This window comes from Ammospiza nelsoni, chromosome 9 (assembly GCF_027579445.1).
Source record: "Ammospiza nelsoni isolate bAmmNel1 chromosome 9, bAmmNel1.pri, whole genome shotgun sequence".
Classification (NCBI taxonomy): domain Eukaryota; kingdom Metazoa; phylum Chordata; class Aves; order Passeriformes; family Passerellidae; genus Ammospiza; species Ammospiza nelsoni.
In genome coordinates, this window is record NC_080641.1 from 30,290,003 (window position 1) to 30,310,119 (window position 20,117).

General features: G+C 39.6%; 1 protein-coding gene across 2 annotated transcripts in view; it reads right to left on the reverse strand.

The window, feature by feature from the left end:
- The window catches only part of TTC39A (tetratricopeptide repeat domain 39A), a 43,928-nt gene that overhangs the window by 12,567 nt on the left and 11,244 nt on the right, over positions 1-20,117 (reverse strand). For both annotated transcript variants that reach the window (XM_059478532.1, XM_059478531.1), the window contains exons 3-12: positions 14,366-14,497; positions 13,629-13,705; positions 13,061-13,128; positions 10,654-10,718; positions 9,186-9,285; positions 8,309-8,374; positions 2,168-2,276; positions 1,487-1,554; positions 1,298-1,357; positions 378-539 (exon numbers count right to left, since the gene is read on the reverse strand). In XM_059478532.1, coding sequence (XP_059334515.1) covers positions 378-539; positions 1,298-1,357; positions 1,487-1,554; positions 2,168-2,276; positions 8,309-8,374; positions 9,186-9,285; positions 10,654-10,718; positions 13,061-13,128; positions 13,629-13,705; positions 14,366-14,497 — 907 coding nt within the window. The remainder of the gene's footprint in view (positions 1-377; positions 540-1,297; positions 1,358-1,486; positions 1,555-2,167; positions 2,277-8,308; positions 8,375-9,185; positions 9,286-10,653; positions 10,719-13,060; positions 13,129-13,628; positions 13,706-14,365; positions 14,498-20,117) is intronic.

The following is a 20,117-nucleotide window of genomic DNA, read 5'->3' on the forward strand; positions in this document are numbered from 1 at the left end:
ACTTCTAATTGCATTTATTACCCTGGAGGCACCACCGTGGCTCACCTCACTCACCAGCAGAAGAGCTTTTACCCACAGCATAATGAAAGAAATGGCAACTTGCACCACTAATTGCAACATCTGATGACACAACCAGTCAATACACAGCATCTTTAACAAGTTGCTCTTCATCTACCAGTTGGGCCCAAAAGATTTGTGCTTGCCCACCATCAGTTCAGATTTGGATGTTTGGAATTCACATCATTCTGCAGCAGTCACAGCAGGCCAGGTTTTACTTTACACTCTCCACCTTCAAAGCTACAAAAAATCTACTCAATTTACTTTTTTTGTAAGTTTGTAGATAGAGGCCTCCTGCCCTCCTGTTCTGCGGAACTTACCTTTGACCAAGTGTTTTCCTTGCTCAGCAGGTCTGCATAGAAAAAAGCCATTTTCCACTGGCGCTTGTAGGTGAAGCACCACATCAGCTCCCAGTAGCACATGTGATGAAACTGCTTCCAGTACTGCTGAGCTTCACAGCATTCCTCGTACCTATGGACTGCCTGCACACAGAGATTGCCAAACACTGCCTTAGCCAGGTGTAAATGCACAGACAGAGGAGCTGTAACACACACTGGGGCTCCAGGATCTGCCTGCATGGCTCCTGCAGCTTCCAAACTATTGCCAGCCCAGTTTCCCAAAATCACATTGCTTCACCCAAGAGATTGTTGGCTCCACAGTCATCCTGGTGCTAGCAAGTTTACCCTGCCACAGTGCTCCCCATTCCTTAAAATTATGTTTCTAAGCATATTGAAAATGAATGTTTATGTCTTGGGAAATTAGGAAACTGAAGGCAGAGGACAGATGCTCAGCTGACATTTATTGCTGCACTTCCATGGATTTCAAGGGAGCTACTGCCCTGCACACCAGCTGATACTCTGTCTCAGAGTGTTTTGGGCATGCATTTTTCATCTTAATAATTTTTTCTAGTCCTTTATGACTCTGTTCACACTGAAGGCAAAGGATTACCATTGGGTCTCATTAAAGATACAATCTGCTGCAGGATGGGAAAGACAAGGACAAAACTGTGTCATTAATCCTGGTGGACTACATTATCACCAGAAATTGAGAGGGGTAGCAAAATCAGGTGGAGAAACAAGTCAGAATAGTGTACAAAATTCCTGTTTGTAATTCAATAAACTATGAATTACATATAGTCCAAAGTCACAGGAAGCATTAGCCAAAAAGGAAATAACATTCCTGGAGGAATTTTTTTAAAGCTTTTGAAATTTACTTTCTCAAGAGCAAAATGATTACTTACCGCATCAATATTACCCTTTAGTGTTTCTATCCTCCCTGCAAAAAACAGGAATATGGCTCCCTGTAATAAATAATAATAAAAACACAAGTATTCTATAACAGTTTTCAATCTGGCCATACAGTCTAAATCTTTGATTTTTGGCATGAAAACATTAAATGACCACAGCAAATAAATTATGATTCATTTTACCTTTGGATAGCGTGCCAAGTAAGGCTTAAGTAGTTTTTCTGCCTCCTCAACATTTCCTTTTCCTGTCCCTAGAATGTGTAAAAATGCAAGTGATAAAAATAGTTAGAAAACAAAGCAAAAAAAGAGAACAGGAATGCAAGGTACTGATTTTCCATCCTCAATTGGCCAACATGTTGGTTCCTCTCTCCATTAAGTAAAGCATAAATACAGGTTGGTGCTACACTAAGGCAGCAGCAGGAAGCCCTGAAAACATTGTGTTTCCTGACTTGAAAATTCAGGCACAAACATTTTGTGGAATGATTTAGCAAGAGATAACACAGAAGTACACATTAGAGGGAAGCTGTCACCTCCCAAAGAAAATCCAATGTCAACAAAGCAATTATCACTTACAGCCATTATTTTAACCTCCCCAACAATGCACCTGGCTAAAACAGATTTCAGTTCTCACAACTTTCTTGGCCATCCCCAGTATCTCCCTTCTCACCTGTTAAAAAAACCTCCATCTTGAAAATGAAAACACACTCTTCACTTATTATTAGTGTAAAATGGCCCACAAATGACCCACATTTAATCTGGTTACAAACAAACTATTCACCAACAAACGGGTGATGGAATCATCTTTCTCCCCTTTGTGTCCCACAAGAACTAATCAAATCCAAGAGTTATTATAAACAATCTTACCTAACACAAAGGTCATGAAAGTATGATAGCAAAGCAACAGCATGGTACACAGCACCGACCTAAAGCTGTATGAAGATGCTCCTTCTTGAAGCTGCAGCAGACCATGTTCCTGTGAAACACAGGGAGGGGGACAAGGTGTTGGGAAAGAACCAGGGCTGTGTTTTGCTGGCTTAATTTCTGCAGGGTTAGCTACAGATTGCTCACTCACTAAATTCCCTAAAAGGCACTGAAAAATTCCTCAAAAGGCACTAATTGATTATACAGTAATTAAAGATAAAAATACACCTATTCATTTATCTAATAGTTTTTCATGGAGTTACTGCTTAGCCTGGAAAACACCCGGTGACAGAGCAGCAACTTGGGATGTATTGCATGGTTAACATAAGAAAACGAGAGACAACTTATCACTGTGATCCAAGTGCTGCTAAACAGCATTCCAGAAACAAAACACAGGGTTTTGAAAACAAAAAAAACCAAACCAAAACCCACACATCACCATTGTACAGTGTATTCTTGTTTGCTGTGGTTTACTGCACAGAAGAGTTAAAGGTATCAAGAAAATAAAATCTGCAATGAACAGAGGAAAAATATGTCAGGGCAAAAAGACATTTTAAAGTATGCCAAGAACAAAAGGAGCTTTGCAATGATGTTGGCCCACTACCACCAGTGGAAAAATATGATGAAAAGAAGAGAATTTCTGTTCCCTTTGGGAAGAACTAAAGCAATCAAGGATAACACTGTGTTCGTAGCCAATGACAGCATGATGGATAACCAGCTTCAGGGATTCAAGTTCCTGAGGCAAGAGCATTAATCAGCCCATTCTAGGACTAGTTCCATGGCATCAACAGCAAGAATATAAATATGCAAATGTATCAAACAAGAGATCTGCCTGCTTGTAAATATGCACAGTAAAGCATCCACTGTGTGCTGGGACAAAATCTGTTCCAAGTGACTCCATCAGTGCCCTGGAAGGTCGCTGGAACACGACGTGCGTGACTACAAGGACACCTCTCCAAACCAGCCACACTATAAATAGGAACCCTGAGGGATTTCTACCAGAGGCACCAGGAAAGGCATCAGGGAGAGCCCTCAGAGCAGGATCCCAGCACAGATTTACATCTTTTGTGTCTCCTTGTTGACTGAGGGGTGTTACACCACCACACCTTTACTGCTTACTGTGTAAACACTGAAGCCTGTAATCATATTCTCATTTTCCTCAGACATCTATTTTTGCACTTAACTAGTGCAGTTAATTGTTTTTCACATAAATATAGAGGAGGTTGTGATTTTGCTTCTCTTTGTTTTTATTTTGAGAGGTTGTGATTTTGCTTCTCTTTGTTTTCATTTTGAAAGCTCAATGTATTACATTAATTACTGCTACAAGGAAAAAATATGACTCATAATTGCAGATCAATTATTACAACATCTAGTTGGGACAAAAAAATGAAAATACTGACTTGCATGTCACTACAGAAGAAATTAAAAGATAGTAAAATCATTACAGAAAATCAGTGACTTAATGGAAATCAAGTACTTAGCAAAATGAAACCAGCTTCTTTTTCTTCTGAGAGGAAAAGTTTGATGGACACAAATAAGTAACAAAATATGATATATTCAGCTTCTTCAAACAGCCCAGATGAAAACCACAAACATTTGTATTTTTAAAGAGTAGCACTTCAAGGTAGAAGTAAAATAAAACATTCTGTGGAATGAATTTTGGCAAAAAAAAATTCCAAAGTATATTTCCAAAGCACATTTTTTTGCAATGAAAATCTTCAGGCATGATATTTCACTGAGCCTTTACTGGCACTAGACTTTACAGCATTTGGTATCTGACATATTATATAAAAATAAAAATCAAATGAATGTGAATAGCACTAAGAATGATTCAAACAGACTTTGTTTGTCATATAAAATAATGAAACCTTTGTCAAGTTGATCTCAATTATGTTTTAGTCTCAAAAGCATATTTGAGTGCAGCCAAACACAAAGTTATAATCTGTATGGACAAGGAATGAACCCACACCCATCTTACACAGGACTGCATCCTGGATTGCAGTAACTGGATTAAGAATATTGCCCATTCAACAGAAGAGGGCTTCAAATATGACACCCTTAATTCTAAATTCTTGAACTGAGTAGTTACACAGGCATGAGGAGCTCACTGAGCAAGTCAGTTCACTCTGTGGAATGTCCATAAGCCTATCTAGTCCAGCAGAGGTATTAAAGGCTCTTTACTTTTCACTCTGCCACCTGAATATCCCAAACTTTCTGTATTAAAGTAATAACAACCAGTAGAAGACACAGCCTAAATAAAAGAAATCTAGAAGTAGTTGTTATTAGTCTTTTAATTCTTGCTTGTAGAATACACTGCAGCAAAGCTGCTTCTTAAAAAAACCTCTTGCAAACTGCATCTCTCACAATGGGATACCCAGAAAATAGGGATATGAAGGGTGTCACTGGGAGCCATGTTTTACATCCCACACTCCCTAGCTGGCCTCCTGAGGCTCCCTCTGAGCCTGGCTGGGGCAGGGGTGCTCCTCCAAGGAAGAGTTTGGCACAGCAGCCTGGGTCAGGCACATGAATCACCTTTGCAAGCACCACCCTTGCTCCACAGGGAGCCTGCAGGGATTAGCCAACAATCCCCATCAGCCAAGGGAGTGCCAGGAGCTGGGCAATGTAGGGCTCAACAGGATCAGACTGAGGATCTGGGAACCAAATCACAAGCACTACTTGAGCCTGAGGAGTAACTCTGCAAACACACTGCACTCACTCAGGGACTGGCACCAGGCCCTAAGTACATTATAGTTAATTGCCAGCACACACCTTCCAACCATAAATGACCCATAACTACCTCCACACCTTTGTCACAACTTATAGAAGCAATCCCAAAACACCAGGAATGAGTCTCCAAACAAAGTCCATTACAGGGCATTTGGTGACAATATAAAACAGATGTCAAGGCAGTGAGTGTTCATAATTTTTCCAGAAAGACATTTTTGTAATTTCCCTAATTGACACTAACACATTTCAGTTTTATTTTCACACAAAACAAACTACTCTAAAGGATATAAGGTAGAGCACAGACTAGACAGATCCAGTGTGGTAACTCTCAGCATCCTGTGCAAGTTCCTCATGACATCCCACAATCTAACTCCCAAGACTGTCACTACATTATATTATATCAGTATCTCATTGATTCAATTCTTGTCCCCAGACACCCAATGCTTCATTCAGGACTCCCCATGTGAGCACTGGGGATTCCCTCAGCAACTGCAGGGGATGAACAAGGACAATGCTCAAAATCATTATCAGACAACACTGAGAGTGGTTCATATTTATTTCAGCTGTTACTGACTAAAACCCATCGACTTTCCTGAAGCAAAAGTTCTTGGATGTTATTTTTAAATAAATATTTTAATTAGGGATCTTGACAATGAAAACAAAGCAGGGTCATTGTTCATGTCCCATGGCCTGATCACATTGCTGCAGGTTTAGCAAGGAGGATGGATACTAACAGCTTTTCAAAGAACTGACTGATTAAGCTAATAGGGCATTTGAATGCATTCCACTAAACAATATTATATTTAAGCTTCATTTAAAATTTGAAGAGACAAAAATGCAATTCAAAAGAGATGCTCAGTGAGAAACTGGAATTCAATTTATTAGAAATTGGCACATCAAGAATATTCTTCAGCTTTGGGAAAAATGTCCTCCCACATTAAAAAAAAAAAAAAATTATAATGTGAAAGAAATTGGTTCTATCTGACAGTTTTCCTGCCTGCTCATGAAATCATGCTGTCATCCGACCCCCTGACAAATTGCACCTAACATATGGTAGGCTCACATCAAACTGCTCTACAGTTTAGCAGCACAGCCTTTGTAATCACCTATAAAATAAGCCCAGGAGTAAATATTAGCCTGAGAGCTGGCAGAGGAGGCAGTGGGGAGGGTTCAGGCTTCCAGGCAGACAGTGCAGGGAGTGTCCTGCTGTCACGTCACAGGTGAGTCAGTCAAACACGGAGCGCAGATGGGACACACGCTCCACCTGCTGCCCAGCGAGGCTGCCGTGCTCCCCAGCACAGGGGCCTGACCCACCTCTGCCCACGAGGCTCCTCTCTCAAAACTGGGCAAAACTGCACCCAACCTCACTGCCCAAATGTGGGGGCTGTGCTACCAAACACAAATTAGCCCATGATTTCAGTAACGATGCAAGGGAAAGGAGCTTGTACAGTGCAAAGGGCACAGCTGGCACATCTGGGACTGGAGGGGAACAAACATGGCTTCAGGCTACTTTTTATATTCTCTTGATTTTATCCCACCTACTATTTTGAGACTCCAGACTGCTGTTAAGTTGATCATGATGTCCACAGTGCCTGCAAATGGCTTAGGAAGTGCTGGAGCTTTGGGCCTGTCCTCATTTGCTGTTCCCCATGACATGACTCAGAGATAAAGGAGAGTCCCCAGGGGTAAATGTGCTGGCTTTGAGGTAGGTTGGTATCATGGAAGATCACACAATACAAATTTACATCCAGTTTTAATAAACACATCACCCACACCAAAATCAAGCTGTCCTGCAGTGCACTACAGTTCTCCCAGGTAATCTGCAAACAGCTCAAGCAAGGCACTAGCCATGACTCTGCTGCACAATCTCAGAGTAAGTATGTAAAGGAAAAGACTGCAGGATGAAACACAGGTGTATGAAAATCTCCTGGACAAGTGAAGCACAGATGAACAAACTTTCCTCTCCTCTGTCACTGTTTCTTTCATCCTCTAGATTCCTGCCTACTGTCTTGTTGGAAACTTTAGAAAGCCACTACTGGAAAGGACTGCACATGTAATTGCAATTTTGCTTTTGGCTTTAGGCACCTGACTCATAAATGTTAAATGCAGAAAGACTTTTTTAGGGTGTTAAAATAAAATTTTCAACAAATAAATTCATTGTTGATCAATGAACTTTGATCAACGTGTTTAAAATGCTCCTTTGTACAGTGTGCAAACAACAGGGGTTTTGCTCAAATTTATGGTAATCTATGTCATGCTTCAGGGAGTTATTAAGGAACTGTAATAGGAGCTGACTCATCAACACAAATATCAGCCCACTCACAGCCATGCAAGAAATCCCAGGGCCAAATGAAAACTCAACTGCAGGGACAATTTCCATCTGCAGGAGTAAAATGAGCATTCACCAAAGTATTCTCAGAACTCTGCTGGTACGTGAATTGCCTTTACATTTCTAAGAGAATATTTGCTTTAAATGCTCTCTTGTTGAAACTGACAGGTAGAACTATTTGATTTTTGCCTTTACTGATGTGAAATAGCTCCTGGTCAGCTCCTGGAAATTTCTAAATTGTAATCCACACTCTGCTCCTTGCTTTTAAATAAGACATTTTATTTTCAGATATAAGATCCTTCCTGTAAGCCAATAAAATGGTGATGACAGTAATCCACCTGCCATGTAAGGCTTCAGTTCTGATTTTAAAAAAATTACACTGTTCTCGTTAAAACTTGTTTTGTAAATGGAAAGTATTATAAAAGAGTGAGTTTTCTGGTGCTCCATTACTGAACTTCCTTCCTTAAACATCTTGCTCAAGAACATAAGCCAGACTGGTTACACTACAAGCAATAAAGCCCTTACTCCCTTAGGCAGGAGAATTTAGGTGCCACACTCAAATTTCCAGTTGCTACTAAAGCAGAAATAAAATAGATTTTTGTTTTCCCCTGCCATGCAAGAACCTGTCAGGAACATTCAGACCCCATAATGACAGTAGGAACTACCAAGGAAGCTGTATAAATATATTAAAGGCTAGGAATACACTTTTGGCTACAGATTTCTGAGCACAAGCCTACATCAAAAGACCAGTAACTAAAAACCTAAATATGTTGACATCCCTGTATTAGCCATTGCTTTTACCACATTTCACAACTGTTTCAACACTGAACAATGGTATTACAACCTTTGAAGTGCAATAATTCAGAAAAAAAAAATCAAGTAAAACTGAGCTCCATGAAAGCAACAGTGCCACAGTGCACATGTGTGATACCAGAGGGTTACAGCTCATGTGAGGAAAGAGAGAAACTCCTGCCTCTGTTTTTTTAATTTAAGATGAGGGGAACCAATAATATTTAATTCACATTTACCTTATTCCCAGAAAATCCAACAAACTCCAGTAACCTCAGAATCCGTGCAGGAAACATGGACAATGTCTACAGAGAAAAATGTAAGAGTTATGCAGCAACAGACTTTCTACCTTTCAGCAACCAATGGCCTCCTGCAATTTTTCCAAGCACAAGAAATAATTAATAAAATTACTAAAATCATCTCTATATGACATTTTTTCAGGATAAATGTATACCTTCTGTATTTTACATATAATTTAAACAGAAATATGCTTACACAGCACATGCTTAGTAACTCCAGTACTTGGATGTTTCAGAAATGCTGGGTTCATACCACACAGTCCATATTTGTTCTTTGTGCAGTAAATCTGATATTTGGGCATGTACCAGACTCATGCAAAGCAATGCAAGCAAAAGGAAGCTCCAGGCACTTTCTGCAGCCCATCACCCCCCAAATCTCTGGGTCAGTCCCCTCCCAGGAACCATCCTGCACCATTTTCTCATCTGCTTTTTGGCCAGAACACAAGCAAAAACAGCCAACAGTGGCTGGAGAAGCATCTCAAACTTTATTCATGTACTCCCTTCCAACTGCCCTGCTAACAGCCTAGATCCTAGTAGTTTTCCAAGTGTCAATAAAGAATAAGTGGAATTCAACAGGCAGAGGCAACTCTGCTCTGTGCAAGGCTTCTTTGGGCCCTCACACCATGTTGTGGGCAGCAATTTCTTTATTTCTGAAGTGTTATTATCTGATGTGCTCAGACCAGACACTGGGATCCTGCACTGTCAGAGCACACACCTAATTTTAACCACATGATCAGTATGATGCCAGTGGAACTTCTCAGGAATTGAAGTTAGGGTCATTCTCAGGAGGTAGCAGGAGGAGAGTGTTGGTACATACCAGGTTGAATGCTCCAACTCCAAGTTTTACACCTCCCTCAAAATGAAGATGGTTCTCTCCTTTGACATAATGTGGGGACTGTATGAGACTGTCCAACTCCCTGGAAATGCACAAGATTCTGTTACAATGTCAGTAAATAATTACAGTAAATTAATTACGATTCAGTAAGAAAGTAACCCCATTATCCTGAAGTACAGAGCAGTTTAAAAAAAGGCCAAATTGTCCTCTCACTCAAGTGCACAACATCTACATTTTGCTGGATTTATCAACAAATAATTCCTGCCACATTAAATTTAAAATGTCAATTAAAAACCATGGAATCCTGGAGAGGAATTCCTGTCAAACAGGAATTCAATAGTCAGTATTCAACCACTTTTCAGCCTGAAAATGTTTCAAGGATGGCTGTTGGGAGCATCACCAAACTTTGCCACTGCAAAAAGAGATGATGGAGCAGCGCATGAGACTCAAATTTAAATTAGCAAGTTTGACTTGATTTCAGTAATCCCCAGATTAAGCGCATGTTCAAAAGATTATTTTGTTTTATATGGGAAAAGACAACTGTAATAAATATTCTAAAATGAGCAGATGCATCAGAAATTACTTTCACTTATTTTTCTAACTTTTATAGGTCTCAGCTTTGTAGTGTCCCTTTATTTCCCATGTAATCCAGATCAGCTTGAAATCAATTTGCCTCCAAGCTTCTACAGCTATGTGGTTTTCACATTACTATTTTAGTTTATTTTGTTAATTATTAGGAGAGGAAAAACATTGGAAAAAATGGAAGAATGTATTTGTGTTCAGGCTGTCAGTTGTTTTTGATTGGCTGCTGCCAACAGATTCAGCACTATTCCCTGTAACTGCAATCTTCTGGATCTGCATTCAGAGCCACCTTCAACCCACACAAACATGGACATTGTCATCTCTCTCCCTTCCAGTGGCCTTCTGGAGAACCTGGACTTGATGCTGTTTTGTGTCTGCTGGACACAAGACATTTTGTGCCCACTCTGGATCAAAATTTATAATTCTAAAATAAATAAAATATTATGCATATTTAACCTTCACTTTTTACTGTGCTTCAGCTACTGGTATTAAATGCTCCAAAAAACTGCAGCTGGTACTATAAAGAAATGCCATTTCATTATGCCTAAAGCCTACAAGACCTGCAAATTCTGCTATGCAGACACAATGAACAGTACATCATTTAGAACAGTTATTTTTTGGACAGAATTTCAAGGATATAGTACTTGAAGTAGAAAAACCTTGGGAGTTAACAGAGGTCCACTGTCTCCACAATCCAAATAACCATAATGCTCATGTCCTTTGTTATGCAAAGGAAGAACCTGTAGATGTGAGGCCCATCATAAAGACTCAGTAAACACAACAGTAATGAATTTGTGAATTGGATGATTTCACCAGCAGCACTTTTTACTGCTAGAGTGCACTTAATGAGATCATCCCTCTGACTCACCTGTAGGTTTGGTAACTGTTTCGGACTTTGATGCCTCCTTTTATGAAGCTGACCATATTCTCATCCTGTTGGAATGGAAACACAGCAGCAATATGAATTTGTAAGCATTATAAAGGGCTTTTGTCTTCTGAAGATTAATACACACCTGGAACATAACCAGCATGACACAGACAATACAAGCCTCTAAGATATAATACATGCATTCAGGATTTCCTCTCTATATTAAAATACTTTTTGTTCTGTTTAGACACAGGTATTTTATTTTAATGCTTTCTGCGATCAGTTTAGCTCTTGTCACCTTTGAACCATCTGAATTTGCATTAATGAACACAGGGACTCAGCTAATAGATGTCACCTAAGGTACATTTGGGGTTCTCTCAAAAAAATGGCTTTCTCTCATTTCTACTTGAGTGTAGTTAGGATGTATCTGGTGCTGAGCCAGGAAATGTTCACCAGTAAACTGCCTGTCCTCAAGAGTCTGCAGAACAGAGGTTCATGTCTTAAGAGTGAAGAAGGGTCAGTAAAATTATGCAGGATATGCTCTTTCTGGTTTGAATATTCATATATACACATGAGATCCATACTAGGAAGATAACATGTTACATGATAAGCTATAACTAAGTGCTAAATTACAGCAAAGTATCTGGGGGACCATTAGTTAGAGGGTCTTTAGTTTCATAACTTTTTGGAGGCACTTTCTTGCCTCACTTACATAATCAATCACTCTGGTTTGTTTTGATGTCTGCTGTTACTTTAACTCAGAGAGTCTACATGTGTTTTAACAGAAGATATCACAGAAAAATCCTAAGAGAGCACTGTGGAGAAAATAGTATGGATTAGAGGAATTTATGAGATGTACTAAGTACAGTATATTGGGGGGTCCAGCCATAAAGGTTCAGTTATATTTTCCTTTGAATGGAAAGTGGAACAAGGAAGGAATATGGCTTTAAAATTTTTACACTTAGACTGACACCAACAACAGGGATAGCCAATATGAGAATTTTTCAGCCCTTGAAAAATGCTGAGACTAGATTTCATGTGTTTTCAACTGGATTTGGTCATTTTTACTAAGCATCAAAACTAACCCACTTTAGTAGCTGTTGGAATCAAGTACCTCTGTTTAATTTTTCAAACTGGTTCATGTGTTCATGAAAAATTAAACACAGAAGAGAACAGGAAGCAAAGAGACCTTTGCAAAAGAGGACAAGAAATTGTTTTTGTACTCTTAATTCTCATTTCTCTATAAACATTTTCATAAACAGGTATCTGTGAAAAATAGTGCTAAAACCAAGAGACACTGCTTTAAAATGCTCCTTTTCTATTGACATAACAGAGTAGTTCTCCTTAACAGTGGAACTCTGGAAGTTCCTTCCATAGTTTCAGATCTCACTCAAACTGGCTACTCATCCCAAAGGAAAATGGAAACAGACAGCTACACTTTGGTCATTTCAAAGTCCATCATCAGCACTCTAGAAACTACTAGAAGCTCCCCTGATTATGGGTGTTGCTATGAAGCAATAGTTTCTAGCAGAGGGATTTAGCAGATGGCTGAAAAAGGTTACATGGTTCATAAACTGTAAGCAATATAAATCAGAGCCCACCTGGCAACTCCCAAACACTATAAAAGCACCACCTGCATTCCATTTCCTATCAGCACCCTTGAGCCAAGAAGCAGCAGCCTTTTTCTGACTGTGGCTTTTATTATCCCCTTGGTAGATGAAGAGGCCCACTTTCATACACCAAGTACAGCCAAATCAAGAAAAAAAAAAAAATCAGTATTTCAACTGTGACTAACAATTAAAATTGCACGCTGGAGCCCTAGCAATTACTGCTAATGCTGCTCCATCAAACAAATCAAGCTTCATTAGGACAGACAGATAAAATCCAAAGAAGAGGGAGAGCTCCCCTTTGTTAAAGACAGACAGCAATGTTAAGGAGAAAGCATGTGTGGAGCCTAATAGCTATGCAGAACATAATTGCTGCTCAAGAACAAACCAGTGAGAAAGCAGTCTTGGGAAAGGAAACACCAGCCAGACTCAAACAAAAGTCTTGCTTGTATTCCAGCACAACTTCAATGACCATCTCACCTTTTACGTTTTTTTTTTTAAATCTGATATCCCAACATTATTTAAAAATTGGTGCTTGCTGCAGTTACATTTCACACATCCAAAAGGGAGTGGGGAAAGGTGTCATAGGGCACTCAGCACTATATGTCTTGAGATAAGTATTTTTTAGTAATCATGAGGGAAAACTAAACGTTCTAATATCCACCAGATAGCCAAGATAAAATCCAGATTTGATCCAGCTGAAAGATCCATTAGGTCAAACTATAGTCTTCTACCAGTCCATTTAGGAAAATAAACCTGCATGATATTTTTCCCCCCAAGAGCCATTCAGGAATCCATACCTGGAGGAATGTGAGTGCTGCTCTCTGAAGTAAACATTCAGCATAACAAATTTCTGCATGGATTTCCTCTAACATCACACAGAGAGAAGAAAACAAATCAATCAGTCAGAAAGTAATTAAAAACCACTTAGCTCATTAATGTAGGAATAAGATCACAGAGCTCAAACTGAGAAAAATATTTTCCAAATTTGCTGTGGTGTTTCAGTTCTAGACTACTGATGTAACTCCAAACAGAAATGACACGCAGCTACAGAAACTTTGCAGAAATTTTTCTGGTGCTTTCCATAAATTCCGGGATCTAGAACCTTTACAGACATTTCAATACTTATTTCTAGATATTTCCTTACCCAGCAATTTTTGGGAGTGCTGAGTCAGAAAGCAACAAGACCAGTGATTTTGTATTGGTTACACAGCAATGGCCAAAACACTGACATTTGGTCTAGCAAATCCAGATCAGTGATTTTGTCAGTGAATTCACAGTTTGCAAGCACATACTGAGTGAACAATTCTACAGGATTCAAGCTGCATAAATAAAAAAGGAAAACATTACCCATGTGAAAGATGTTACCTTCAGTGAAGTGTTCAAGGCTTTGCCTATGCACAAGGTTGTTGATAGAATCAGCTACAGTAGATTTCTTCCTAAATCTGCAAAAAGTCAGTTTGGACATTCTGAAGAAGGAGCATCAACAAAAGAGAACCATATCTTTCAGCCAGCCACCCTCAGAGTCTCTAACATGCCTCCAGTGCTCACCAGCCCCCTGTTATCTCCCCACACACACAAACTTCAGCACAGTCCACAGAGAACTCAGCCAACGTGGTCCTCTGGGATCTGTCTCTTCCCCTTCATGCACAGAAATCTGTCTTGATGAAGGAGAGGGATAAGAGGGTGTTTTGATTTATTTTTTGTGTCTATGGGTGAATGTGGGTGCAAAAGTGGGAGCACAGTTGACTCAGACAGACAACTGCAATACAACTATCACCCATGGGAACATTATGCAGTGTTTGAACATTGTAAACAACTTCCAGACACTGCAGAACCAGGACTACAGGTAAGACAAATCCTAACTGACAAGAAAAATCAGATATTGTGGTAAACTGAGTTTTCAAGACTAGACTGCTGAATACCCTCATTTATGAGCTGTGATCCTCCTCTGGGCAGGAGGCTGGACTAGATGGCCTCCTGATGCCCTTCCAACCTCAGTTTTCCTGTGATTTCTGTGAGATTACATTTCCTTTTGTATCCAGTAGTCTTTCAAAACTTTCCCAAGCAGGAACTATTTACTGAGGGAATTGCTCCAGTCTTACCTTTGACAGGTGGCTTGAGCTTCCTTCATTGTGTTCCCTGCATTCAGTATGTCCTGAGGATCAAATGTCATCATAGCTTGCATCTCCAGTATGGTGGCATAGGTCAGGGCATGATACATGCTGTCTTTAGTTCTGCAAGAAAACACAAGGTGCAAAGCACAGCTGTTTGGATTGTATTATTGCTTTTAAAAAGCAAATACTCAATACTAGAAATGCATCAGCCTCATGGGAACAAGGTCTAAATGAATTAGAAATCAAACACAAAGAACATGCAAAATAATCAAGAAACAGTAATAGATTGAGATTTGTACAAGAAATTGTGTCTACAGTTCTCCATACTCTGCTAAAATGTATCAATTCTGAGCTGAGGAGAGATATTTAACAAATATAAAGCACAGGAGTTAACCACATGGCTCATCATTCAGAAACAATAGAATCATGGGGGAGTTGATTTTGGTAGGGGTTTTTTATTATCTAATGAATGTTATAATATATGACACAAATACAGCTGATATTCTTCTAAATTTGGACAGTTACTCAGCACATGCTCAAGGAGATAAGTAACACAATACTTTAACCATGGCCAAAATAGAATCTCCTTGAAACAGATCTTTTCACCAGAAGCATTAAATTCTATACCAAAAAGTGCAGCATTTTTCTCCTCACCCCTTCTGCCAAACCTCCATCTCAATCTGTTCAACTTAAATATTATTCTCTAGGGTTTCAGACAGTGCCACGTTGGCAGAAAGTAAAAAACTTTGGCACCAGTTCAAGGAAAACAATTAATTCCTATGTGCAGCCATTGCTCGCACCTTTCCTCTGACAGGAAAGAGGGTTTATATATTGCACACATTTAGAGCATTCACCTGTGTCTGGTGTAATTCTCTGCAAGTGAATCAAAATATCTTCAGGCACAAAGGTCTAATAAGGACGACTTGAGAAATATGTTGAAGGGCGAGCTCAGATAAATTTCTGACACAGAAACTCTCTGCAGACCTTGCTAATCCACCCTGACAAATAGCACAACTTAAGACAAATATTGTTAAGGAGCAAGAATTGCTATTTCCATTGTTTACACTCTGGAACAGATCAGATAGGTCTGTGTGGCAGGGAATATTCAAAAATACTTGCAGTCAAACAAGGATATCCTTTCAAAATCTCCACCCTCAGCACACCTGTTCTCAATGTGATTACTTCAGGTGCTTCTTCATTTTCTTCTTCTTTCAAGGAGAAAGGTGTGTGCCAACAACGTGCTCTTGACAAAGACAGGGCTGCATGAAGAGGAGTGCTGCTGCCAGCAGGATGAGAGAGGAGCTCCTTCCCTCTGCACACCTGGTGAGGCCCTACCTGGAGTGCAGCTCTGGGCTCCTCAGGGCATGGACACACTCAGGAGCAGGGAGGGGAAGGTGATTAAGGGACTGGAACATCTCTCCTGTGAGGAAAGGCCAGGAGAGCTGGGACTGTTCTGGAGAAGAGAAAGCTCAGGGGGCTCCTGTAACATCTAGAAATACCCGAGGGGAGGAAGCAGAGAGGACAGAGCCAGGCTCTTTTCACTGGTGCCCAGGAACAGGATCAGAGGCAATGGGCACAACATGAAGCACAGGAGCCTCTGGCTGAACATCAGGAAACACCTCTTCTACCATCAGGGTGACCATGCAGTGGAACACACCATCCAGAAAAGTTGTAAAGTCTGTATCCTTGGAGACATTCAAAATGGCCCTGCTTGAGTACATGACTTTTTGAGGTGCCTTCCAACCTCATCTCCTCTTATTCTGTCAGGTTTTTTAAGGAGAAAAGCCAGACTTTAAAGACACCTCAACTGATGTAATTACTCACCCCAGAAATACACTTTCCTCCCTAAGTTTTGGTATCTGGACTGGATTGAAAGAAAATTTAATGGATAATTTCAGATAATCCTACATTAATCAACAATCTAATAATTCACTGTGGTGACTTGGGCCTTGCGCTTCCCAACCCTCACAGTGATGACAAAGGGCTGATTTTTCCAACACACAGGGCACAGAGCAGGATGCCTGCACTGAAGGAATTTGCAGTGCACATCTTTAAACTTCACTGCAGCCTGTGCTCTGTGGCTGTCCTTAATTCCTACTTGCCCTCACCATCTAAGCCAATCTAGCAGAAAAGCTGTTTTGGGAAATATCCTGGTTCCATAAGTCTATGAGACCCAGACTGTGCCACCATCCATCTCATTTGCAAGCTAAGAAGAACAGATAGATAATGGAGAAATTACTTTAAAATCCAGTGGAGTTAGGACAGCTCTTTCTTGGCCTTGTAAATCATGATTCTTTCAGTAGACTGATAATGTAAAGTAGAAAAAATTGAACACACTAAAATGCCAGCGTGATGAAGTGTTTCTGTTCATTAGATTATTCATCAGCCTCACTGGGCACAGAAAAACACACTTCATCTTGTATTTACTAAACCAAAACCCTTCCAGAGGCTCAAATTCAAAACACAGGGAAGTGACTGAAATACCACCCTTTCAAAATTACAGAAATTTGCTTTCTAAAGCAAAGCAGGTAAACATTAAATTCACTGCACTAAAAGGAAAATTGGTACTTTTCACATACATGTGGTAAAGAGGGATTTCCCTCTCCAGTAATTTGTTTCTGAAACAAAACCACCCCTTCCCAAATCAATGGTTTAATCTATTTTAATTCTAATATTTAAAGGAGATAATAATTAATGTCTATCATTAGCAAACTGGTATTTAGCAACATTCAAATTTGTTCTTTTTATTTCAGGGGTGGGGATGCTGGCAGAAATGCAATTTATCTATGCTATTTCTATTAACCACTCAATTAAAGTTGCCAGCTACATCCTGGAGTATTCCCAGGAGTTTTAAGGCCTGGGTTTCATATGGATGGTTCCAGAATGAAACTTGTTATCTTTTTACTTTTCTTCTTTTGATTCCTCAGCAGCAATTTCCTCAGAACTTTGTTGGAGTTAACAAGCCTGTATGACATGAATGCAACTAGTATTGTGATTAATGACTTATCCCAGTAATTGGTATCACATGACTGAAAAAGAGGATTATAAGTAATATCTTTAGGCAGGTATGGAGTTCTGCCACATGCCTCTTCTCCAGCTATGGTGCAATCATTGTCATCTTGCAGCACTGCCCTTTCTTGGAGCTGCTGGAGAACACTTTTATTCCTGCTCTAAAACAAGTGCTTAAGTGAGAACAGTCACAGCCTTCCAGCTGAAGTATGAAAATCAAACATCTTGCCTTGGTTTAACCTCAGAATTAACCCAGGGCTAGTAATCTTCTGCGAAAAATAGCACTCAAAATCTTTTCTGCAGATCCTTTAAAAGTAATCCAGCAGACAGGACATGCATTCCTAAGTTACAGAAACCTCAGGTTCAAATCCATATTTTGATTTAGTATCGAGGTGCTTCCAACACTTAAATCCAACAGCACAGAGTGAGACAGACTCTGCACAGACCAGTCAAGAGTCTGTTCATCCAGGAGGGCTCAAGAGTGAGAGATCAATGCCCAAATCAAACCTGCATCAGGAGAACGTGGTCACAAGGGCCCAAAGGCTTTCCTCATCTTTGATTCCAGGTTCCACCAATGTCTGAACATCCCACCAGACCATGGCACAGGCTTTCACAGAAATGCTCACATTGATGAACCAACATTTCTGATAAAAACCCTTTTCCTGCAGACTCCCCAGTAGCAATAAGTTAACAACCAGCAAGGACACCTCTCCAGTCAGCCACCACTGTAGCTCCTTTGTTAGCACAAACCACCAGGATGGGCCAAGACAAAAAGCTGTGCTTCAACAGGGAACCCCTGAGCCTTTTTAACCAAAGCCATTCTCCAAAGTTCAGAATCTGCTAAGTTCTTCCAGCAAAGAGAAGAAACCAACAGTTTAGTTAGGTTTTGCTTGCAATTAATTTACTTACAAAGACTATAAAAGTTGTGTTCTTCCAGATCTCAAGTATAAAAAAATAAACTCCCTAGAAATAACAACCTTGTTCTTGTTCATAACATTCCTTACAATAAATAGCTAACCCAAGCTTTAAGCAACATAATTATCCATTCACTGTCTAGAGCTTCACTCTGCCTGGGTGTGCTTCCTCCTGTTCTTTCACCACTTTCCATTTGACAATCACACCTGATCTTTGGGAGATCAGCTCCCAGGGAAAGCTTTCAAAGCACAGTCATTCTACAATTAATATTCCACCAAAAAACACCAAGTGCTTTTTGGAGTCTATTTTCAGAATAGAGTCAACTGCCTGGAACAAATCACTGTCTTATTATTACTTTAATATTGCAAGCAGCAACACATGTGGTGTGCCTCATCCAATGGTCCATATAATTCTGTCACAAATTTATCTTATTTACCACTCTCCCAATGGATCTGATATCACCAAACTATCAGGTGATTATGCAATGTTTTCCTTCAGGATAATTATCAAAATATTAAGCATTTGTCTTGGGAAGGGAAGGGGACATCTCACCAGAATCAACCCTTGATTTATTATTGTCTGTTTGCAATTACATGAGGGCTAAAATCCAATCAGCATTTAATGAATTTACTGCATGGCTCAGGGCTGAGAAGGAAGATGAGATTTTTTCCCTCTGCTCCAGTGATTGGACAGTTTCAGTGTTATGCATGTTAACAGTTAACACATCACATATTGAAAATCACTGCTGTGCTTGGTGACTGAACTTTGAGAATTTCTTAAGAGTTTTTGGATGCGGTGTGAGTACTCCACATAAAAGAGAAATTTAATTAAACTTCCTGCAGAAAGCACGACATAATCAGAACCCACTATTGTACAATGATTGTTAATAATAATGAAAACTGACTCTAAAAGCTAAATGGTAGTTCAGGAAACAAGAAAAGTTACATAACATGAGGCAAAAACACCAGATGGATTTTTTCTATGAAATGAGATCTCTTCTTTAAAATTGATTTGTTTTTCTTTTTGATGAATTTGCTTTTCTAACAGGAAAAAAAGAGCTTTACCTCAACACAAGTCTAGACACCATCCTTAGATATTTATTTTTAAGCTGCTAGGAAAGCTCTTCTGATTTTAAGCCTCTCACATTGTGCCAAATCTGCTGTCAGTTTCACGTGGTACATATTAGTTGAAAATACACTTATTGTGAAGTCAAATGTGAGTTATTTAGTGAATCTGTATTAACATAATACAGAGCAGAGAATCTCCTACACCAGAAGCATTAGAGCCACAAAAATCTAAGATATTAAATTTTCCACAAGCATGTAAAAACTGAGAAGCATTTCTCTAAACACTGATAGTATGTTTATGGACTGTGAAAACTAATTTCAAATCTCAGCACACCAAAAGGGAACAGTGAGGAACTGGTGGCTCTGAAAGAAAATACTCAGGACTACCCCATGTGCCCACTCTACAACTCTTTTCATTCCTAAAGAGATGGAGTGTGTCCATAATGGATTTCATCTGTGGGGAAATTCACCATCCTGTTTCTTCACTGCACTCACAAAGATCATAAGTCTCTATTTCCCTCAGTGCCAAAGGCAACGGGAATAAGGGCCTCCTCATAACAACAGGCTGAAATGAAAAATTAGTTTCAAAATGGTTTTGCAGTGTGGAATAGAGTCAGGTACAAAAAGAGAATCAGCTCATGAAATATGTTCTGCAGAGCCCAACAAAAGCTGAATGAAAACCATATGCAACCGAAGAAAAATGGATTTACAGAAAAAAGCAATCCATAGCCTCACCAGCTTTTGCAGTA